The 24,187-nt window shown below is 43.4% G+C and overlaps 1 protein-coding gene across 3 annotated transcripts; it reads right to left on the minus strand.

Annotated features, from left to right (window-relative positions):
• Positions 1 to 6,602: 6,602 nt before the first annotated feature.
• Positions 6,603 to 24,138, minus strand: Ube2b (ubiquitin conjugating enzyme E2 B). Of its 3 annotated transcripts, none has more exons than XM_087194966.1 (6): positions 24,099 to 24,138; positions 19,691 to 19,771; positions 16,553 to 16,573; positions 12,303 to 12,392; positions 9,284 to 9,372; positions 6,603 to 7,904 (listed from the first exon to the last, which is right to left on the minus strand). In XM_087194966.1, exons 1-6 carry the CDS (start codon positions 24,121 to 24,123, stop codon positions 7,776 to 7,778), a joined length of 435 nt encoding a protein of 144 aa, XP_087051092.1. In that variant the 5' UTR covers positions 24,124 to 24,138; the 3' UTR covers positions 6,603 to 7,775. The 3 variants fall into 3 exon arrangements, with proteins under 3 accessions (XP_087051092.1, XP_021096807.1, XP_004836632.1); XM_021241148.2 differs by having other exon boundaries at positions 16,553 to 16,578; positions 24,099 to 24,119; XM_004836575.4 differs by lacking the exon at positions 24,099 to 24,138 and adding an exon at positions 22,151 to 22,534 and having other exon boundaries at positions 16,553 to 16,578.
• Positions 24,139 to 24,187: the final 49 nt, after the last annotated feature.

Here is a 24,187-nt window from a genome sequence, read left to right on the forward strand (position 1 = left end):
CAGCTAGGCCATACTCTCCTCAGAGCTCACTGCTCTTCCTGTGGGTCAGGACTCCTTGTCTAGGGGGTGGCAGTGCTGGCTGCCCTCAGGTTGGATGATGTCCCAATGCCAGCAGTAGGTTAGGGTCCCTTGCATTTGCTCTGTGAGTGACAGAGGTGGCTGGAAGACTCGCTGAGATACCTACACACTTAGGTCCAGCTGAGCTGGTAGAGTACAAAGGTCATCAACTGAACAGGCTCTCAAAGAACAGAAAACAAAAATGAGACTATTAAGCTCCTATGAGATTTAAGCTGATTTTCACCTAGACCTGGGCATGTGAGCCAGAGATTTTGTCCTTGAAATGAGACAGAGAGGCCTCATTAGAATACAACCCAGCTGACCCCAGCCCAAGTCTCTTCTGCTTTACAGTTGACTCAGCTTCATTGGCCTGAGAGAATATCACTGTTAGGGGAAGGACTGGGAACACGAACTGGCCATTGTGTGAGCTGGTACACTTCCCTTCCTGTTGAGTGAACCATATCTCGGTACTCTGAAACTCATCAAGTTGGTACGCAACACATTTTGATGTGAAAGTTTTGTCCCAGTGCTCACCACGTGGTACTGACAGGCAAGCTAGACTTTGTTGGTTTTGATTGTCCTGCAATTCACTACTCTTCCCAGCCAAAACAGTTTGATATTTGTCATTTTTGGTGCTCGTTGCACCTCCTGGGACCAAATACAATGACAGTGAGGACCGAGGCACCACTTTACCTCAGGTAGGCCTCTGCAGAGTGGCAGTCTAGTTTTTACTGAAGGATTCTATGGAAGACCTATGGTCTGTGAAAGAACCGGCACTCAAGTAGGCTCTCACTGCTTCATTCCCACCGGTTTCCTTTGAGGCCAAGCTGGGAAGACAGGAAAACTTTGCAGCTGAGATACACACACACACACGCACGCACGCACGCACGCACACACACACACTCTCACTCAATCACTCTGAATCTATCAAGTGGCCAACCAAGCTGGATCCCAGGGCTGCAAGAGGGTAGATCTTTCCAAGCTGGGAAGTAGGGTCTAATGTGCAACTTGGCCCCCACTAGCTGACGTGGGTTCCTTAGAACCCCTGTCTTTGGATCTGGAGTTCCTACTGAGTATGGCCTTGCTCCAGTGCTAAGTGGGAGGCTTGTCCCATATTGTCCTGTAAAACCAGCTAGATTCCTCATTGCTCTGCCTGGGCATTTTGGACCCTGGCCAAATAGCCACAACTTTCCTTCGACTACCTCTCTTCAACGTCTCAGGTGGAAAAATGGACTTGTGCTTCCTTCTACTTTTTTGTACTTTACCAAATTATTATTATTATTATTTTTGGTACCGGGGATCGAACTCCAGACCTTGCACTTGCGAGGGAGGCAGTGGAACCACTGAGCTAAATCCCTGGTCCTGTACTTTACCAAATTATTTTTTATGACTTTTCCACTTTTATTACCAACCAACCCCTAGAACAGCTATTTAGTGTCCCCAGAGAACTCAGCCTGGACCCCGAAGGTCCTCTGCTGTCTCCTAGACCTCCTGCTCAGGCCAGGCCACTTGTGGCTGAGGCTATGGAAAAGGACTTTTACTATCTCTGGCATTATTTGTTCTTATAATGTGGTCCCTAATGCCGACTGTGGCCTGTTCTCAAGCTGCTGTGTCCCAAAGAAGACTCAGTCCCTGCCAAAAACAAACAGCCCACACCGTGGCATACGCTCACAAAAGCCAGGGAGAGAGAACTGTCACAGATGCACATGTCAGATCTACGACTGTCTGGCCTCAAGAGCGGCTGCCCTCGCTCATCCTGCTGGCTTGCACAACACCCTTGTGCCTACTCCTGGGACTGTTCTCACTCTAACGGCAACCTTCCTCCGATGTCACCGTAGGCCTCCACCAGAAACCTCAGCATTATATGCCCGTGTGGGAATGCCCCTGTACCCAAATCCCAGCAAGGTTACTAATGGAGCTCTTCCTTGGAGGTATTCTACCAGCGTGCACCTAAAGCTGGTGATGTGGGCTGCAGTCTCCGGAGTCCTCCCTACAGTCTCTGCCCAGTACAGTTATCAAGCCAAGCCAAAGTATCTTTTTCTATAGGAAGAGGAAATTAGCCCTCAGATTTGGGATGAGGTACAGTGGGCCCTTGACTTATGAACTCAATTCATTCTCATGGCCTGGTTGTAACTCAAGTTGGTCAGTGACGGCTTAAGCTCCTCTACACAGCCTTCAAAGTCTCTCCTGAGTACAGGCAGATCTCAGTGTCCACAGAGAGACACTGGCCCAGGATTGCTCAGTGAACCCCACACAGGAAAGGATGCTGTAATGTTCCCTCCAGAACTCTTTTAAGGGTTAAATCTGTATCTGAGACCATCTGGGAGCACAAGTGGCCAGCATTTGGGTCGTAAGTCAAGACTTTGTTCGTAAGTTAAAACGAAAATTCTGGTCGTAACCCAAGTTGTTTGGATGTCAGGCTGGCTGTAACTTGAGGGTCTTTTAGGTAAACAGCTTCTAGATCCTTGTTCTTGTTCTTTGTACTTACAGCACCAACCCAGAACCATAACATCGCCAACTATGTTCTACAGTGATTTCCCACAGGCCACCCAGAACTGCACACCTTTACGATATTTTCTTCTTCAGGAGTGCTGCCATCCACCTGAGCCGGTGGACTGTGGTATTCTTGGCAAAAGATCTTGTTTGAAAAGGAGGAAGGGAAGAAGGTAACTCCATCTTCAGAGCTTAAGAGAAGCCTTTTGGTGGTTTATTTTCTTTAATTTTGAGACAGGGTCTCCGTCTGTAATTCAGGCTAGCCTCAAACTCACAGTGATCCTCCTGCCTCAGCCTTCCAAGTGCTGGGATAACAGGCGTATGCCATCACCTGGGCCCTTGCTTTTAAGAGGTGCGCCTTAAATGTGCTAGTGTTTTCCTTTTGGTAGCTTTTGAGACCTCATAGAGAGGGTTCTGTGTCCAGGAAGGGTGACTGACTAAGGGGTTTAGTTTCAGAGGCTCTGATCCCCTTAACACAAGTTCCCAACCCGAGGCACCGTAAGGACCGCAGTCTTCCAGGTAAGACTCAAGACAGGCCAGCTCCCTCAAGGACTACAGCAGCATCTCGGTATTGTGTACCTGTGCACTGCTGGGGACCACACCCAGGGCCCTGTGCCTGCGGAAGTGGGCACCTGATGACAGCTACACACACCCACAACCATCAGACATGTAACCAGGACTGTTACTGTGTTAGACCTTTCTCTAATCAGCCAGTTACTTGCTTTCTCTCAGCAGTACTTGGTATGTGCTTTTACGGGTCAATGCAGAAATCGATGATAGAAAGCACCAAGTGGCCAAGCTTTACCACTCAGTGACAGAGTTCCTTAAAGTCATTCCATGTGCAAGTTTCTCATCCAAGCCTGAACCTTCACATGGTAAAGAGGGGCTTACAGCCAAAGTCCCTCCAGGGTTCCTTTTTTTTTTTTTTAAAGACTCTCGTTATGTAGCCCAGGCCAGGTTAGAACTGCTGTCCTCCTGCCTCAGCCTTACAGAGTACTGGCATCACAGGTGTGTACCACATGGGTGGCTCTTCCAGGGCTCTTGATTTCAATTATCATGGAGCAAATGTTGAACCGTGTGTGGCACAATCACATCCTAGGAAGCTTTATAAAGGCACACAAATGATTCTTCTTTTTCGCCCAGCTAAGAAAATCACTAACCCATCCTATGAACAGAGAAAACATTAAAATTTCACAACAGGCTGGGCGTGGTAGCGCATGTCTGTAATCCCTGTACTTGGGAGGCTGAGCAGGAGGATCACTAGGAGTTTGAGGCCAGTCTGAGCTCCACAGTTGAGTTCAAGGCCAGCCTGAACTACATGACAGTGAGACCCTGTCTCAGAACAAAATAAACCTTCATGTCAAAATTATTTTATAAAGCTATAGCAATGGTGGAGAGAATTTATTGAAGAATGGCACACATAACTTTTTTGCTCAAAGAATGGAAAAAAAATCCTTTCCTGGCCGGGAATTTAGCTCAGTGGTTTCGCCACCTGCTGCACAAGCGCAAGGACCCGAGTTCGATCCCCGGTACCAAAAAAAAAATCCTTTCTGTAAGATTTAGTTTCTAGTATCTTTGCTGTCATACACTACAATAATGGAAGATAATGTTGTTCCTCTATCGAGTAACCGCTAATTTTTTCCCTAACTAGATGGAACATTGTGATATAGGCCTCTGTTCCTATCGACAATTTCATTTACCTTTTTTTTGAGCCAGGGTCTTGGTGTGTAGTTCAGGCTGGTCTCCCACTCCCGGCCATCCTCCTGTCTTAGCTTCCCAAGTTCTGGGAATACAAATATGTGCCACTACGCCCAGCTATTTCATTTTCCTTTAACAGCTTTCCAACCACTGACCTTGTGTTTATGTACATAATCCCCATATAACCAGATTCCACTGGGACTTTGTATTGCTGGATACAATAGAGAGGCATTGTACCAAACACAATCACTCCCAAAATTTGATCCCTACCTCTCAAAACTTGGGTATCAAAACATCTTGGGGAGGCTGAGGCTGTAGCTCAGTGGTACAGTGATGCCTAGAATGTGCGAGGGCCTGGGGTTTAATCCCTGAAATGCAAAACAAAAAACACATTTTAGGATGGGAATATATTTTAGTGGTATAGCGCCTGCCTAATGTGGTTTGACTGTCAGCACTGCAAAAACAAAGACCAACACAAAAAAATCCCAACTTAAATATAACTGAGTTCTGCTGAGTGCCAAGCTGATGTTTAAAGAGTACTAACAAAGCTGGAGGTGTAGCTCATTGTAGAACTCCTGCTCAGCACATATGTACCTAGGGTCCCACCTACAGCAGCACATCACGGAGTACTGAATGAACTACGTATGTAGGCCAAGTGCCTTTGTTTACCGAGCACGGGACCATGGCCGGCAAATAGAATACCCTTCTCCTCAACTACCTTCCACCTATGTAAGTTTGTACCAGTTCCAAAAGTTACTCATATTAATGGATCCGATTTGCTGGGGGTGGTCGGTTTGAGGAGTGTAGGCTACTCCTACAGACTCGAGCACATTTCAGAGAAGGGGGAAATGTGCTTTAGTGATCAGTAACAGTTCTTTATATCAGAGATGGAAAAGTATTCCCATATCCAGACCTGATTTGTTCATATTGGGGGGGGAGGGTAGGGCATAAGGAAACCCTTTTCCATTGGGTAGATACAGTGTGTTCAACTCTACAGCGACTGAAACATTCCCAGAAATTGGGATGAATATTTAAGTTTAGTAGACTATCAGAGTAAATTCAGTCCCTTTAATATTTCCTAAGGGAGAGGGCAGTTACTAGGTGTAAGATCAGACTGGTTGACCTTGTGCAAGTCGCCATCCCTGAGGCTCTTTTCTCACCTGTAATATAACGGTCCTGTCCTCGTAGACCACGAGCTGAAGGAATAATTTATGTTAAAGTGCTAAAACAGTGCCCAGTGTACTGTTCTAGTCTAGAAGCACTGTTACTATGAAACGGTGTCACAGATACATTTAAACTTTTAACAAATCCAACCATATAATGCTGTACCTGAATAAATCTTAGTTCTAGCTTCTTCCCATACCATACCTTTAAAAATTAGAGTGTAAAGGGGCCAGGAATTTAGCTCAGTGGTTCTGCCACCTGCCTCACAAGCACAAGGTCCCGAGTTCGATCTCCGGTACCAAAAGAAAAAATTAAGTGTAAAAATAAACACTTTTCTGTATGACATAACCTTATAAATTGAAGCTTCACATCTGGTACTGAACCAAAGAAACAGGAATCTGTTCCAAGGCTGAAGGAAGAAACAAGAATTACCAAGAGATGGATCCTTCCTAAGAATTTCTCCAAAAGGTGTACATGTGGACATGTATGAGATTCTTTTTCAGGGGAGTGGGTTGAAACAGGGTCTTGCTGTGTGTTTTAGGGTGGCCTTGAACTCACAGTGATCCTCTCGCTTCAGCCTCCAGAGTGCTAGGATGACAGGCATCTGCCACTGCACCTGGCAAAGTATGAGATTCTCGTAGGCGCAGACCTAAGGAGTAAGTGCACTGAACTCCCTGTCAAGGTGTAACTCTCATAATTCTGTCAGTATGTCCAATGGTCCAGCTTTATACTGCACAGGCAGAGACGAGACGCAGATAAAAATGGGTGTTGAAGCTCTACCCAGATGGCACTTAATGAAGCAAGGGTGGACCTCCACAGTAACCACTCATTTGATCTGGGAGTCACCGGAGTACAGAAGCATGAGCCCTGTAACGTGACCCTGCAGTACTGCTGAGCCAGGCATCTTGTCTGGACCATGGCCCCAGCGCATGAATTCCCATTGGTACCATTGTCTCCAAGCTCACTCACCCCCACACCTGTCAGGCAGTGACTTAAGGGGGCAGCGTGGGGACTGAGTCACTGCAGTGTAAACTCCGCTGAGTGAATACAGGCTGCAGATAGTGCCATCCTGTAACCCAATCTTCCAATACACAAGATGCCGTTAGCTTCTTTCTACGAGACTGGTCTGGATGCGACAAGAAACTCTTGGGTACTGAAACAGCTGCTTTAACCACTAGAGAGACTGCACAGGTGGTTCAACAGAATTTACTTGTGTATTTTCCATTTTCTATACTATTTGAAAGCATAAGATAGCTTGTATTAGCTTTCCACAATACTGTGTTTTAAATTTATCCAGTAAACTAAGATGCAGTACAACTTATACAACTTAAGGAGATTAAAAAGAAAATCTCCACGAGAGAAAGCAACTCAGCAGGCCCTGGTGTTAAAACATTTTCTCAGAATAAACAGATACGTAATTGCATTAAAAGGTAGTTTTCAAATATTTAAATTACACCAAGATTCCTTCCAAATATCTGCCTTACTCAAAAAATGCAACCAATTCTTTGCTAATACTGGGGCATCAATTTTTGGTAAACGTTCATGGTTTTTACCTTCTTCATTCATCACAAGCCTTTCAAGAGCTACCAAGCAGCAGAATAAGTTGCGTCAGTTCTCTGCTCGTGGTAGAGGTCCCAATGTGAAACTACAAAGGTACAGTTAAACAGTAACACACAGAGAAACTGTCAGCAAGTGGCCTCAGCACAGAGCCGAGCGGGGTCAAGCCAGTTACGTCTATAACTACTCAATTGAAACTAATATAGGTGCATTCAAAATAAAGTTGGAGATTATAATTAGTATCCAGAATCAAATTTGAAGACTTTCTTGATAAAATAGAAACATGTTCTTTTGCAATTGGAACTGAAACTATCAACTGATGGAGAGCTAGAGACTTATTAACCCTTCTAACAGATAAGGAAATAAGTGACAAAGTCTCTTGCACTGAAGTTATGTATTTTAACAGCTTTACATGTAATATTCATATATAAAAAATTTTAAGTGCTTTTCTCCAATTTAAAAATCTAAAGAATTCAAAAATAAGGCATTCAATATTTGAAAAAAGTACAGATTTACAAAATGTGTATATTCTGTCATGAAAACTCCACACCAACATTATACACTTGGAAAAAAATACAAACAGGATATATTACAAATTTATGCAGCAATAACTTAGTTCACACCATGCAATAAAAAGTACATTAATCAAGATACACAAGCTTTTGTAGGTTCTAAATGAAGGACCTTTTTTTTCTTTTTTCTTTTGCAGAATCCTTACAACTTGTGGCACTTAAAATGTTAGCCTTTCTACTGGGAGGTAAATTATACACAGCGATGAAGAGAGAGATGAACAGACCAGTTGTCTATTATGAATCATTCCAGCTTTGCTCCACAATGGCCGAAACTCTCTTCTCATATTCTCGCTTGTTTTCCTGATAAAGCTGTGCTGCCTGGCTATTGGCTGGACTGTTTGGATTCGGTTCATCCAGCAGAGACTAAAAGAAAGAAGGAAAAACAGATTTACAGTTATTCTTTATACTAGCAGGGCTCAGTTATGGAGTATAGAAAACATTATACACAACAAGTTATTTTACAGGTTTGTATGTCATCTATTTTTAGGTCTAAACACTTTCAGAAATGGCTAAGAGGTTTCCTGCTGCAAAGAAATTAGGCTCCTAAAACAATTCTCAGTATCGGAAGAGAATAGTACTGGGAGGCTGAGGGAGGAGGAGGATGGCAAGTTCGAGCCCACCGTAGGCAATTTAGTGAGACCCTGTCTCAAAAAAGAAAGAGAAGAAAAAAAGAAGGAAAGAAAAGAGAAGAGAAGGGAACAGAAGAAAAGAAAAGAGGTCTGGGATAAAGCTCAGTGTGAAGACCCTGGTTTTAATCCTAGAACCTTCCCAAAACAAACAATAACAAAACAGTATTCTCTTTAACATACCAAGACTCTCACTAACTAGGAAGTAACTTACTTTGGTTAAGATATAATACCCATAAACACCTTAATAAGCAACATTTTCCAAATGAACTCTGTTTTAAAATTTATTCATATTTTTGTGGTGCTGGGAATTGGTCCTAGAGCCTCCTAAATGCCAGACAAGTGCTCCCACAGCTGAGCCTTCTCCCAGTCTTAAACTCTAGTCTGGGGGTTACTTTGCAAATATCTGATGGTAAATTGGGGGTGAATCTTGCTGCCCTTGATAAACAAAACATACATTTAGCAGGGAGGGAAAGAAAGGTTATAAGACAACCAGAATGAAGTCTGATAGAAAAATCTTTTTTGGGGGTGGTACTGGAGATTGAACTCAGGACCTTGCACTTGCACGGCAGGCGCCAGAACCACTGAGCTAAATCCCCAGCCCCGAAAAATCTTCTAAAACCCTAGGTCAGAAACCAAATGCATCCTCCGAAACTGTTACTTAAGGTCAACTCAGAAATACTCTGTCAGATTGCCCTGACAAACAGTTACACTGTATTTATTTAAAAATAGAAAAGCTTAGGTGGGAAAGCATATTCAATGCTGCTCTGTACTTAGCAGTTTCTTGAGGTCCCTTTGGTTTTCCAAGCACTCACCTTTACCTCTCCTGAAGAATTTCTTCTCTACAACCCCTGGCTACGTACGCTACATGGGCATAAGCTTGACCTGCAAGAATATGTAATTCACACAGGATCGGGAAACAGACTGAGGACTGATCTCACATGGACAACTGACATAAAAGCAAACCAGCCAGCTGAAAATCACAGTCCTGTTTGAGCTTTCCCACTGGCCCCTTGGGTGCTGGGAAAATGAGCTTCGCTTGTTCACTTGGTCCTAAAGGAGTTGAAAGTATCCCACAGAATCCTGAAAAACTATGATACATCCTAACACACTTACCTGAATTGATGTTAAGATAGAAGATACATCATATGTTGGACTCCATCGATTTTGAAGGATATCTAAACATATGCTACCATCAGCATACACTGCAAAGACAACACTAAATTTGTTACATGTGTTAACTTTGTCATACCTAACAGTTAAGAAAAGTCTTTAAAATAAACTGAATGCCTGGCCCAGTCAGAAGTTGTTGGGACTTTGTTTGTTTTTGGAACAGGGTCTTGCTAAATTGCCCAGGGGGGGTCTCAAACTCGCAATCCCCCTGCCTCAGCTTCCTAAACTCTGGGATTATAGACATGCACCACCATGCCTGGCTCCAATAAGAAGTTTTAGCTATTAGGAAATAACTAAACTCTTTGCTTTTTCGTAGTATTGGTGAATGAACCCAAGGCTTTCACAATGAGCTACATTCCCAGCCCCTTTTTAAAATTTTTAGACAGGATCTCACTAAACTGCTAAATTGTTTACAGTGGGCTCAAATTTGAGATCTTCCTGCCTCAGTTCACAGTGTTGAGATTTTAGGTGTAGACCACCATACCTGGCATTAAACCTTTTAGTCGTATAGGAAAACCTGTCTTCAAAACTGAAACGAGTCTCTGATTTTGCATCTTATCATCAGGAATGGGTTAGTCTTTTTCCAACATATACCATAAAGCAATCTACTGAAATTCTGTATTTCAAGGCTGGAAGTGCAGAGCTGTGGTAGAACACCTGCCCAACAGACCACGGCCCTAGGTTCAACACCCAGCACACATACACATCTGTATTTCTAAATAAAGCTCTTGAAAAACTTATTTACTGACATATCGCGTTCACTCCTAGAAACTAAGGGAATAACCATGAACTTGTACAAAGACTTATTTACAGGATGTTTACAACAATAGTGAAATGGGAAACTCCCTGGTAGTCCACAAAATGATGGGGCTGGGTACATAAATGATGGTACATCTGGGGCTGGGGGTGGAGCTCAGGGCTAAGGATGCCTCCTGACAGCACAAAGCCGCAGGTCCCAGCCCCAACTCACAGAAGTAAGCATTTGAGGCTGAGGCAGGTTGATTGTGAGTTTGAGGCCAGCACAAGCTACGCAAGACTCTGCTTATACACAAACATTCATATAACCATCACTGGCATAGTCACGGAAAATTATATGTACCCTTTGTTTAGTAACATAGATACAGTATCTTACCTTTTAAAAACAAGTTTTAAGCTATATCCAATAATTCTATATTTTGGCAAAAGATATATATTTTCACTAGAAGTGTATGTAAATCACAAAACATTTTAAGATTAAACATCAAAATGTAAGTAGATGTTTAACAGGATTATGAATGATCTTATTTTTTTATCCTTCTTTGTACTCTGATTTGTTTTTTTCAACGACCGCATTCCGTTCTGTTTTGTTTCTGTAGTACTGGGGATTAAACTCAGCCTTCACACACATACATCCCTAGCCCATTTTTATTTTTTCGATATAAGGTCTTACTAATTTTTTCAGGCTGGCCTCACACTTGAAATCCTCTTGCCTCAGCCTCCCAGAGTACTGGAATTACAGGTGCGTACCAGCAGGCCCAGCTCTAGTCATCTCACTTTTAAAACATTTCTGAGGAAGTAATCAATGATATGTGAGAAGACTGATTTTCAAGAATGTCTGGGAGCTTGGAGATAAAGCTTAGAAGTAGAGCACTGAAAAAAACAAATTTTTTTCTTTTAATTAAGAAAAAAATTCAAAGTGCTGTTTAAAATTGTAAAGAATGGCCAGCCCTGATAGCACATCCCTGTAATTCCAAGTCTTGAGCCCAACCTGGCACTTAGGGAGACCCTATCTCAAAATTTATAAAAGATGGGCCAGGGATTTAGCTCAGTGGTTCCAGCACCTGCCTCTAAGTACAAGGTCTGGAGTTTGATCCCCGGTACCAAAAAAAATTAAAAAAAATAAAAAAGATGGAGTATGTAGCTCACTGAAGGCTCTGGGTTCAATGCCCAGTCCTGGGGTGCAGGGAGAAGAAAAAGGAAACAACTGAAAGCCACCAACAGCTGGACACAGGGTAAATGGATTACGGCAAATCTATGTAAAAGAACTAAAATGATGAGGGGCATTAAAAATGATGCAGGGCAGGGCGTGTGGCTCAACCCTGAGTTCAGTCACCAGTACAAAAACAAACAAAACCCCAGAAGAACATGTTCACGGGATATTAAAACACGGGATATTAAAACAGTAACAGTACAACAGTTGACATAAATATGATCCTTATTTTATATAAAGAAAATATTTTTTTCATAAACAAAATCTTTTGTCTGTGTTTTGGCAGGACTGGGGATTGAAACCAGAGCTTTTGAAGACAGGGTCTTGCTAAGTTACCCAGGCTAGGCTGAAACCTGCGATCCTCCCAAGTGGCTGGGATTATGGCATGCACTACTATAACCAGTTACACATTACTTTCAGTTCAGAAGTTACTAAAACAGAACTGAACCTCAAATGTGAAACCTTGATAGGATTCCAGATACAAAAATGTGGCTCGAGGGGCTGGGGATTTAGCTCAGTGGTTCCACCGCCTGCCCTGTAAGTGCAAGGACCCAAGTTGGACCCCCGGTACAAAAAATAAATAAATAAAATGTGGCTTGGGGCCAGCCATTTAGCTCAGTGGTGCCACCACCTGCCTCACAAGCACTAGGTCCCAAGTTCAATCCCCGGTAACAACAACAACAAAAAAGTGGCTAACATGGACATGGAAGCAACACCTACAGGGGGACCCTAACTGAGGAGAGAGTAGACCTAAAAGGAGAGAAATGGGCTGGGGACATGACTCATCCCTAGTGGCAGAACACTTGCCTAGCCTGCACAAGGTCCTGGGGTCAGTCCCTAGCAAAACACACACACACACACACACACACACACACACACACACACACACACACACACACACACACACACACACACACACACACACACACACCCTTCCTAACAGGAGGGAACCAACCCCCAACAGCTTGCAATGTCTAATAAATTGGTACTTACCATTTGGATGAAACATTTTGGATAAAAACCTAACTGTTGGTGGTTTATTTGGATATTCTTCAGAAAATTCTATTACTAGTTTGAATGTACCTAAATAGAAAACAAACCAAAATAATTATCCCCAAAACAAACACACCTTTTTAATTTCGTTGTCAGTTTTTAATCCCATACTGGTCTCTAAACCACCACACAAAAATCTGATTACAAACTCTAGTTTAGCATACAAACATGTACTGATATACTTCTGTTTACCTGCGATGCCAACGGGCAGCACTGGCAAGTACGTTCACATGCCAGGGGCGAGCGTGTTGCCTGTCCTATTTTTGGAAAGCAACCAGGCCCTAGCTACCAAGATTTAAAACAAACAAAAAAACCAAAAAACAAAACAAACAAAGATTTAAAAGATACACGAAGAACTACAAATAGTTTATCATAGCTTAAAATGGGGATGCCACAGGCTTTAGAGAGGTTGACTACCATGTGGCAAAAACTCAGGTTAGGCACGAATGCTAATGCAGGTCAGTGCGGTTCCCCTACCAACCTCTTCATTCCAATATGCAAAGAGTTAGTAATCTTTAGTGTAATTGCCTATTATTGGTTATAGGCCAATATGGTATGTATTTTGGTCAGGCTAAATCAGTATTGAATGGTCAAAAGAGACATAGGCATTTCAAGAATTGTGTAACAAAGCCTGTATATATCTGTTCAGTATATAGAAAGGACCTTCAATTCTACTTCTGATTCTATTTCCAATAAATAACTACTAATAAATGGCTGTTTGTCTTTCTAGAGTTTTGTGCTTATTGAAGGTTTGAGACGTTCCCCCAACTACAACCCCTCAGAGACATAAATTGTAAGATGTGACTTCTAATGAAGTAAACAAAACTTTAAACCATTTCAGATGCTTCTACAAGGTTCTTTCCTTATTTCACCAAAACACCTCGGCTGGAGATGTAGCTCCGTGGTAGAACATATGGCTAGTACATGTAGACTCTGGGTTCACTCCTCAGTACCTCAAGACAAATCCTTTTCTCAGTCTAAGTATTTGCATATCCATCAATAAATAGAGGTACTCTAGACAATTAAGGAAGTAAACCTTATGTCTAATCTTTTTTTGTGTGTGTGTACCTAATGTTTCTTATTTGTTATGCTGGGGATCACCCGTCCTCATGCATGCTTAATGATGTATATGTAAATATGAAATAGGGATTACGTTTGGTTTGCTGGTATCTTTGGACTCCCTAATTGAAAATTTCCAAACTAAAAAAAGTAAAGAAGTAGAAGCTGTATTCCAAATACCTGACCAGTGAAGATATAGTGTAAAATATTTTACCAAATTGATCCTCTGAGTAGGTTAAAGTCAGACACTTAGAATTTAGACTGAGAAAAGGATTTGAGTATTACAAACACAGTATAGCACAGTACACTACACTAAAATAATTAGAATGTGATGAGGTTTTAGTAGTATCACTTTCTGATTCCCAAAAACCTTTTTTTGGATATCATTTAACTTTAAAGTAATGATTCTCCATATAAAAAAATAAAAATAGGGCCAGGGATTTTCCTCAGTGCTTCCGCTGCCTGCCGCGCAAGCACAAGGTCCTGAGTTTGATCCCTGGTACCAAAAAAATAAATAAATAAATAAAGTAATGGCTCTTCAATATCGGGCTTGCAAAAATTTCTGAAATTTAAACAGCTAGCTCTTGAGTGAGTACAGGCTGCCTCCAGCGAACTGCTGATTATACTTATTAATACTTGTTGAATTAGAGTGTAACTCAGAAAATCTTAAAATATTAACTCAATAACATTTAATGAAAAATGAGTGACAAATGCAGCATCATTTTACATTTTTACAATTCTCTTTAATGACTGGTTGAACAGAAGACGGCTGGATTCCCTGATCTGTTTCTGCACTCAATCTGTTACAGTATGTTCAGCTGAAGTACAGTAAATGTGCCCTGGTACAAATACGTAATTGAAAAAAAGGGAGTATCTAGTAGCTGTTTCAGGTAAGTGTAGATACTGTTTTGTGCTATTACACAATTTTTAAAGGTTTGTTGCAATGTAGAATGTGAAGCCTTATTAACAAAGTTTTTGTACCCAGTAACAAGTAAAATGTTTTACTTTGCATAAAACTTCCTATTTTTTGTTTTGTGGTGCTGGAGATTAAAGACATGTCCTTGAGAATGTTGCATACACTATACTACCACTGAGGCCCATTCACGTAAATTGTGTTTCTGTAATATACGTATTAGTCATTTGAGAAATACTAGTTCATTCAAATTACACGTCTTCCAAATTATGCACTACCAAAAAAATTACAACAGATAATAACACCTAGAATATCATCAGAAAATTTTACCATCAGTGACAAATACCTTCATTTCCTTTCCTATGCTAACAATACATCTGCCACACATTTTACAAAATTAATTTTATTGGTACATTTTAGGTATACAATATAATGACATTCATCATTGGAAATTTGCACCTTTACATACTCTCTCGGTTCTTATTTTTTCATCTGCCACATACTGAAACCTGATAACCACAGTTCTGTCTGTAAGTCACTCTTGGGAGGCAAAGGGGATCACACCAGGGGCCTCCCACATGGCGAATGGCAAGCCAATGCACTAGCACTGAGCCACATTCTGTCACTCATTAAAAAGCGTTCCATGAAAAGCTCAGCAGCTCAAGTTACAGCTCAGCCATAGGAGCACTTTTCTGCCAGACAAGGGTCACAGTTTGGTATACAAAGAAAGTGTCTCAACTAGTAATTCCCACCTTATCACATACAATAATTAGAAAGATACACAGCGAGGCCGGGGATTTAGCTCAGTGGTTCCGCCGCCTGCCTCACAAGCGCAAGGACCAGAGTTTGATCCCCAGTACCGAAAGAAAGATATGCAGTGTATCGAAAGGTCAGAATTTAATAACAATTTCAACAAAGCATTTAAAAGTAAAACTGGCATCTTTTAAAATGCAAAGAGTGCAATGACTATTAGTACAGTTTGGTGCCACTGTAGTGATTTGTTCGAAGATGCTAAACTGCTTGGCACACTGTTAGCTACTACTGCTACTGTACCTTCAAGGCAAATGTCAACACAAGCCTTGCTATAAAGATAATTTAGATCACATGGGATCCACAGACAGGGACTCAGAGCTAAGGGGTTTATGGACCACATCTGAGAACCCATGATATGCTGGTAGTGAAAAAAGCTAAAGCCCTAAGTGTCTCCATCAATTCCTGACACCACCTAGAAATAACCACTGATAACAGTGTGGTACATAACCCTTTAACACACATGCACAGATGTATGTTTAGTAAAAATGGGATGCTACAACATTCATCACTGTGCAACTTTTTTGGTCTACTCAGGCCTCTGTCCAGCTTTGGCTTATTTTTGATGGGTATATAATATTCCAGAGTCCAGATACATCATCACATCCTAACCGTTTCCCCAGCAGGCATTCAGTCATCTCCTTACAAATAGTTCTGCTGTCAGGACTCTGTTCAAGTATCCTTGATGGACTAATTCTGAAGTCATGTTGATAATTACAGCAAAGCTGTTTTTAATTTTTTCAATCCATGGTATAATTAGGGGAAAGCACTTGGTTGAAATTAATGTGACAAACTCAATTATAAATGTATATCAGAACTACTTTTTACTGGCTCCTGGTGAAAATACACAAACTGAGATATAAAAGGTTATGCAAAATGATAGTATGTAAAGCTACTGGCAGCCACTTATTTTTTGTTGTTGTTGTAGTTCAGCCTGCCTTGAACTGACTATGTAGCCCAGACTGGCCTTGAACTCACAGCGATTCTCTTGGCTCAGCCTCCTAAGCGCTAGGATCACAGCTGTCCACCACCACATCTGGCCCAGCTATTTATGTTTAGGAAAAATTTCAGCTCAACACAAAAGTATTATTTATTCTCTTGCTATTTACCTCAGGGACATCTTTATCATGCTAAATAAAGGTCACATATACATAAACCGTTCTCAACACAGACTCTGACACCTAAGCTTAGTTCTATAGGCAAATGTCAAAGTACACGAAAAAGAGGGACTAATAGAAGTGATCAAGTTAATGTGTGAAGTCTTATAAACTGTCAGTTCTCAGTAGCTTTAATTTTAACTTGGCTTATTAACAATAGAAATGACCTCAAGTAGGTATGTTGGTTTTATAAAGTCCCACTTAAAAGCACTCTTTTAATTCTACAGAAAACAGAGTTAAGAATGACTTACCATCTTCAAATGGTGTCCCTTCTGGTCTGAAAACAAGAAGATTTCTGATTAAAATAAGTTTTTTATTCTGCTTTTCTTGCTCTTCAAGAATGGCAGGGCCGGGGATTTAGCTCAGTGATTCCGGTGCCTGCCTCGCAAGCGAAAGGACCCAAGTTCGATCCCCAGTACCAAAAAAAAAAAAAAAGGCAATGATAGGGCTGGGGGTTTAGCTCAGAGTACGGTGCCTGCCTCACAAGCGCAAGGTCCTGAGTTCAATCCCTGGCACCAAAACAAAGGAATAGCAATGATAGACTCCAACAGAGCAAAAGGAGGAAGATACCCACTCTGATGATTTGTAGAATTTTAAAGATGTTTAATACCATCTTAGCCTTGGATTTTCCCAGATGGAAACATAAAGAGTAACTTTCATTTCTGTGTTTTCTTTTTACAGAAATTTTATAAAAACCAAACAATTTGTCCCTGATTTTAGTACAGAAGGAATGCAGTACTCTGGGTGTGAGGGCACATGCCTATAATCCCTGCCCTGAGAGGCTGAGAGGGTCTGCCCGTTCACGGTCAGCCTGTGCCGCCTAGAGAGTTAAAGGCCAGGCTGAACGACAGAGACACCCTGGCTCAAAAACTAAAGAAAAGAACCACTTCAATTCATAAATACTGACCATCGTGTAAATATGTGCCCTTCTTTTGAGGTAATGGGGATCAAACCCAGGGCCTTACACATGCTAGGTTAAGTGCTCTACTACTGAGCTACATTCCCAGCCCTTTAAAAAAATTTTTAAATTTTGAGATAGTCTCATTAAATTACCCAGGTTGGCCTTGAACTTTCAATCTTCCTGCCTCAGCCTACCACGTAGCTGGACTTATAGGTGTGTGTGCACCATGACACCCAGATCTAAATATAAGTAACATTTATTGGGGTTTTGGGGGGGGCACTAGGGAATAAACCCAGGGCCTTTGCACTGAGGAACATCCCCAGTCCTTCCTTTCTTCTTTTCTTTGAGACAGGGGCTCAGAAAGTCACTAGGTTATCTAGCCTAGCCTCCAACTTGTAACTGTCCTACCTCAGCCTCCGAGTGCTGGGGTTACAAGTTTGTCACCACACCCAGTAGTTATGCGTACTCTTATGAGAAAAAAGTAATCTTTGTTTTATAACAGTACGATGGAAATCAATACCCTTCGTGAGAATTATGACACCAAACCAAATGTCCTGCTTGGTGGCTGGGAGTGCTGGTGTACACCTGTAACCCAGCAGGCGGGAGCCTGAGGCAGAAGTTCACGGCCAGCCTGGGTATACAGTGAGCTTAAGCCAGCCTCACCTACACAGAAAGACCGGTCTCAAAAGAACAAAAACAAAGACAACCAAACAAAGAAACAAAGTGTGCTGCTTTGAGCAATAGCTCTTGTTTGGCTACATCTAGCTTGTGTCACCAAGAAAGCCAAATTCTTATGCTCAGATCTTTTTCTTGCCTCCATATCCCAACTTAATCTTTCTTAAGCTGCAGCATGAATTTATTACTTGTAAGGTACATTCAAGATCTCAAAGAAACATTGTAACAGCCTGAATGGAATGTAATAGAACCCTTTTACTCTAGGAGGCTGAACTTCACTCATTTTCGAGTAGGTTTTGATTTGGTTTTTGGTTTCTGAGACAAAGTCTTGCTTTGCAGTTTCTTGGCCCCAGTGCTGGGATTACAGGCACATGGCAAACTAAAGAACTTTATGATAGTATTTCTTTTTACATTTTAGTGCAAAACACTTATTCCAATGTAAAAGAAAAACAACGAAATCCAAGCAGAAAAAAAAAAGACAAAAAATTTAAATCGAAAAGCACGTATGTGGGGCCTGGGATTTAGCTCAGTGGTTCCGCCGCCTGCCTCGCAAGGGCAAGGACCCGAGTTCAATCCCTGGTACAAAAAAAAAAAAAAAAAGAAAAGCACGTATGTGGGCTAGAGCTATAGTTCAACAGCAGAGTGCCTGCTTAGCCTGAGCAGGCTCTGGGTTCACCTCCCACAGCTACGCAAAATGATACAAAAAAACTACAAAAATGAAAGGCTGCTTCTCAGTTATTTTACACTGGGCCATGAAACATTTTCCTTCAGTCTTGCCCCAGTGAAAGTTGTATTTCTTGTTCCCAGCCTTTTTACAGCTCTTACAGAATAAACACTTATGTGGTACATTTTCTGTAAGATAATTTTATTTTCTCCTTTATTATTCCATCCATTTAGTTTCAAGTAGTATCTTTATCAGTCATCCAAAGTTATTATAAAACCACATATGCTGGGTGCAGTGATGTGTGAATGTAATCCCTTCTGTTCAGGAGGCTGAGGCAGGAGGCCCACTTGAGCCCCAGGGTTCAAGGCCAACCTGGGCAACACAGAGACCCTAATCTCAACAAAACAGCTGAGTGTGGTAGCATGCACCTGCAGTCCCAGCTATGAAGTGGGAGGCTACAGTGTGAGGATCACTTGAGCAACGAGTTCAAGACCAGCCTAGGTGACATAGCAAGACTCCATCTCAGAACAAAACAAAATCATACGTAGTAACTCCACAGAGCAAATAAAAGGGTATATAACTGCCCAAATTCTTCTTTTTTTTTTTGGTTTTTGAGACAGAGTCTTGCTATGTAGTTCAGGCTGGCCTCTAACTTGTGACGATTCTCCTACCTCAGCCTCTGGAGTGCTGGGATTATACGCATGCACCACCATACTCAGCCCCCAGATTCTTACTAAAATGTGTATTTTGGGCTAGGGATGTAGCTCAGCAGTAAAGCAATTGCCCTCGATGTATGAGGCCCCCCTGGGTTTGATCCCCAGCACCTCCAAAGAAAAAAAGTTTTTTTCTAATTTATACTGAGTTTTAGTCCTCAAGATCTAGAACTCCACTTCAGTCTCCTCCTACCTAGCTGTAACATATTTACCTTCCGTATCTCCTTCCTTTTGGCGGTACTGGGCATTGAAGCCAAGGCCTTTCCACTGAGCTAAATCCCCAGGCCTTTTTAAATTTTGAGGCAGGGTCTTGTTCAGGCTGGGTCTGGACTTGTGATCCTCCTGCCTCAGCCTGCCAGGCATTACCACTATGCCTAAGTATATTCACTTTTCTTAAAGAATTACCACACGCCTCTTATGTAGTAAATCAACTCACCCAAATATAACTGCATTCCACTGCATGATGTTGTTTTCAGATGGTGCACCGCTGACACCCACCGGTGGGTCCTCCTGCAATCTAGAAATCCAGAGAGGTAATTTCCAAAGTTGGAACACTAAGGTTTCTAGGTAGGACAAACACAACACCTATGAACTCTATACCATCTACTTGGAGACACTAAATCCATTTCCTTGTTATTGTATGAGGGGGCAGGAACCACATGATTTGAATATATCCACCAGGCACATATACTTATTAAATACCTGTAAGTCCAAAGGGCTTGGAGATCCTCCCTCTTCAAGATTCAAGACTAAGATATAATCTGTTCCAGAACTGATATATGCAGACTGCCTTCTTGAACCAAAACAAAGTTTAAAACACCAACAGCAAAAAGATTTTTTTTTGGTACCGGGGATCAAACTCGGGACCTTGTGCTTGTGAGGCAGGCACCAGAACCACTGAGCTAAATCCCCAGCCCGCAAAAAGATATTTTTAAAGCACCATCAATTTTCCTGCTCTAAACATGCAAAGACTGTGAGTACTGGGCCAGGGATTTAGCTCAGTGGTGCTGCTGCCTGCCTCGAAAGCGCAAGGTCCTGAGTTCGATCCCTGGTACCGCCCCCCCCCCCCAAAATCAAAGACTGTTTGTATTAACCACCGCTACTTGTGCAGTATGTTGCAAAGAGAGACAGAGACAGCAAACCCCACAGTACACACCAAATAACTAAAAACTCAATCAGGAAATAGTTTTTGGCAGAAGTTTTACTTTAGCTTTCTTGCTTCAGACACCAATGGCTTTGGGGGGGGGGGGGACAGGGTCTTGCTGTGTAGTTCAGGCTGACCTGGAGCTTGAGGCAATCCTCCTGCCTCAGCCTCCCAAGTGCTGGGATTACAGGCATGCGCCACCACGCCCAGCTACCAGTGGCTTTTTAAAGTAATCAGAAGCTTCAGTTGGATTTTCCAGCAGTTTCTATTTTATAGGCTGTGCACTAATTCCAAATCTACCTCTTGGACCTGGAGGAGAGTCAATACAAAGCTTCTGACAGTCATCACAGTGAAATTCTTGTAACCTAAAAAACCCTTGGAAAACTACCAAAGGCGCCATGTGTTTCACTCAGAATTAAGCAGAGAATTGCAATAATGAACAAAGAGAAATAATGGACATAAACTGGAAAACATCTGAATTTCAGTCGTAGGAACGAATCAAATCGTGTCTTCAAGACTTAGAAGAAAGACTTTTACACCAAATAGAACATCTTTTAAAGACTGTCACCTCGATAAAAAAAAATTCGACATTATACATACACACGGATACACTCATTTTAGCCTATATAAAACTGTTACTTTTTGGCCAAACTCATGCAGATTAGGTGCTATGAACAGAAGCCTTGGAGGAGCCACTGCTTGATAGCTACCTTGAAGTGGCTAAAAAGAAGCTACAAATGAATTAAACGGTAGGCTGGCCAAGGCCCAAAAGATGGCCTCCAAATGCCTCACGGCCTTCTGATGGCGAAGGTGAGAGGTTACTTCCTGAGCGGCAAATCTAAGTTTTTGTATTACATATTTGTCTCAATCAGGGTAGGTCTCCCCAGGAACAACAACAACAACAAAAAACTTAAGAAAAACATAAAAAAACACCGTAAAGCTAAATTTCTCAATAGTTTTGCTTCTGTACCTGAAAGTATTGGATAAAAGGTAAGCTGAAAGAGAAGTCGTTTCCTCCTTACAACCCCCACACCTCCTAACAAAACCGTTTTAGAAAAGGAGTCCCGGGGAGTATCAGATTAGCGCCCGCCTGAGAAAGGCCTTTCTCCAGATCTCGGAGGCTATAGATAGGGCTTTATTCACCGGCCAGAGAGCAGTTCCAGAAGCCCTGGCAGCCAGGACGGCCGGCCACGCTCGGGTCTCGGGCCCAGTCTCAAGGTCCTTCTGGGCGGGCGGGCGGGGCAGGGTCGGGTTTCGGGGTGGCTAAACCACCTCCGGCCTCGAGCGGACCCCACCCTCAGCGCAGGAGGACGGGGCTCGGGTGCGGGGAGCGGGAGAGCACCCCAACCCCGCTCCCGAGAGGAGGTGATCGCGGGGGGGGGGGGCTCGGAACAAAGCTGCCCGGTGCAGCAGGTGAGGCCCAGGAGCGCACCCTTAGGGGTCCGCGAAGGGGCGCCCATAAGGTGCAGGAGCGGGAGGGTGAGGTCTGGGCGTTTGGGGACGTCGGGCACCCGGCCTAAGGGGGCAGCAGGGACGCCCAGGCCAGCGGATCGGCAGCTCTTCACTTTTCTGGGCAAAGATAAGAGGAAGTAGCGTCGAGATTCCTACGCTTCAGTGACAAACACGGATGAGGAGTGGGCGCCGAGCCTGGGTCTGGGCTCCTGCCGAGCCCCTAGGGTCACAACGGGCAGGCGTCTGGGACCCCCGCCCGGCAGCTCCGGGAGAAGCCGTCGTCTCAGCGAAGGTCCTTACCGCTTGAAATCCCGCATGAGTCTCCTCCGCGCCGGGGTGGACATGCTCCCCAGCTGCCCCGCGGTCAGTGTGAAAGAAAAGAATCCCGCGTAGCCCCCCACCCCCCGGCGCGGACGAATCACTGCAGGCTGCCGCCGCCTCCGAAACTGCACAAACAACCCGCAGTGACGTCTCCGCTCCGGATCCCTCCGCCCTCCGCCCGTACGGCGCAGGCGCGGGGTGGGAGGGGGTGCTAGCGTCCCCCCGCGGGCAGCCTTCGGGTCCGCACGGCCCGACCGGCTGGGCGCTCCGGGCTCTCACGAAGGACTCTGGACTCAGGGACGTTGAACCTACACCCTATCCTATCTCTCCCCACCCCAGTCACCGCTTTAGGTTCCCCGAGAGGCAGCGACCGGACGCAACAGGACCGGAGTTTTAAAATGGGGGTGGGGGGGTGGGATGATGTAAGGTCACGTGACCCCGGCGGCGTTGTCAACAATCCACAGGGGGAGGGGACGAATTCTCTACGCCCACGTGTCCCTATGACGCTGCTGGAAGGGGTCACGTGGGAGCACCGCCTGGGTCTGAGTTTTGACCAGGTGTAAGATGTGGCTTGATCCTGTGAGATTATTCACCGTTTGTCCCAGGGACAGGGACATTATGCAAGGAGTCGTTGTGGAAGCAACAGTTTTGTTGGTCCTTAAAATGGGACCAAAACGCCAGCGTGATGTCATGTACCTGTAATCCTAGTGCTCTGCAAGTCTGAACCAGGAAGATCACAAATTCAAAGCTAGCCTGGGCAATTTAATGATCCTCCTGCCTCAGCAGTGTATGAGAAAATTTAAATAGGGCTGGGCATGGTGGCTCACACCTGTAATCCCCACACTTGGGAGACTGAGGCAGGAGGATCTCTGTGAGTTTGAGGCCAGCCTTGTGAGGGTCCTAGGTTCAATACCAGGCCTCAAGAAAATAAGAAACGGAACCAGGGCCAGGGATTTAGCTCAGGGGTTCTGCCACCTGGCTCGCAAGCTCAAGGACCCGAGTTTGATCCCCGGTACAGAAAAAAAGGAACCAAAAAGTCTCTAGTTGGTTGAATGGTATATCAATTCTGGTATGTGGGGCAGGGAGAGCAACTGAAAGGATCACACCTTGTAATAATTACAGCATTGAATGCTGAGGCCTACACAAAGTAAAACCCCCTGAAATGTTTCCTTATTGCCCCCAAATCTTTTGGTACACTGTAGTGAGGTTTCCACACTACAAAGATAAAACAATGATATATAGATTGTGTAAGTATTGTGTGAAGACTTCACAGAATAATGGAACTTAGTCTTATTTTATGGGTCTGCTCTCATTTGAAAATCTGTGTCAGTCTGTGGCTTTGCCTAGCATAGGGCATCCTCCTATTTGTCAAGAAATGTGAGGGCGCGATCTTCAGTGGGTATCATTGGGTGGCTGGTTGTCACAGAAACCTACCAAAATCATTCAGATCTGGGGGAAGAGATCCTGCAGACTGGGCAGACCTTAAACATCTAGCCTGAGATAAGTTATTTGAGGTTTTCTACTTAGCAGTAAAAAGTGCAGAGAACCCGAGGTGCCCTCCCTGCTGCTTTCTCCTCAGAAATGCTGATCCCTCCCATACTCTTCCTCTATTTACTCAGTTCTCTCCCTCTGCAGCCTCCCATCTTCAGGTCTTTGTTGGTCAGGAGGACTCTGGGCACTTTCTTTCCTATGCATTTAGGGAATTCTTCAGTTCACCAGGGAAAGGAAGGGTGGAATGAGGACCTCAATATTGCCCCAGGGTTGCCCATAGTAGCATGGACTCCAAAGGATTAAATTTTTCTACTTTCCTGATCTTCAGACTCTGAGTATCTCTCTTGCTTGCGGTAATTTTGGTGGCTGAGTTAGCCAGCTCTTAGGTCTTGCTCTGCATTCACACTGTAATTCTCTAAAAGCAGAATGTTCTTACCTTTACTTTTTTGGCTTCCTGCCATAGCAGTGCTACTCTCCCATAGCTAAAGAGAAAGACACAAGGGTTACATGTAGTGAAAAGCTAAA

This window comes from Heterocephalus glaber, unplaced genomic scaffold, assembly GCF_053883595.1.
Source record: "Heterocephalus glaber isolate CG9 unplaced genomic scaffold, H.glaber_assembly_v1.0 deba00001606, whole genome shotgun sequence".
Taxonomy (NCBI): Eukaryota; Metazoa; Chordata; class Mammalia; order Rodentia; family Bathyergidae; genus Heterocephalus; species Heterocephalus glaber.

What these genes read in the sequence shown, in the direction of transcription:
- Ube2b (XM_004836575.4), bottom strand. Translation starts at nt 22,194, where the DNA reads ATGTCCACCCCGGCGCGGAGGAGACTCATGCGGGATTTCAAGCG. An exon ending in TGGAATGCAGTTATATTTGG is followed by an intron (nt 16,579 to 19,690) that starts GTGAGTTGATTT and finishes TCTTGTTTTCAG; the next exon opens with ACCAGAAGGGACACCATTTG. An exon ending in AGGGACACCATTTGAAGATG is followed by an intron (nt 12,393 to 16,552) that starts GTAAGTCATTCT and finishes TTTTCTATTTAG; the next exon opens with GTACATTCAAACTAGTAATA.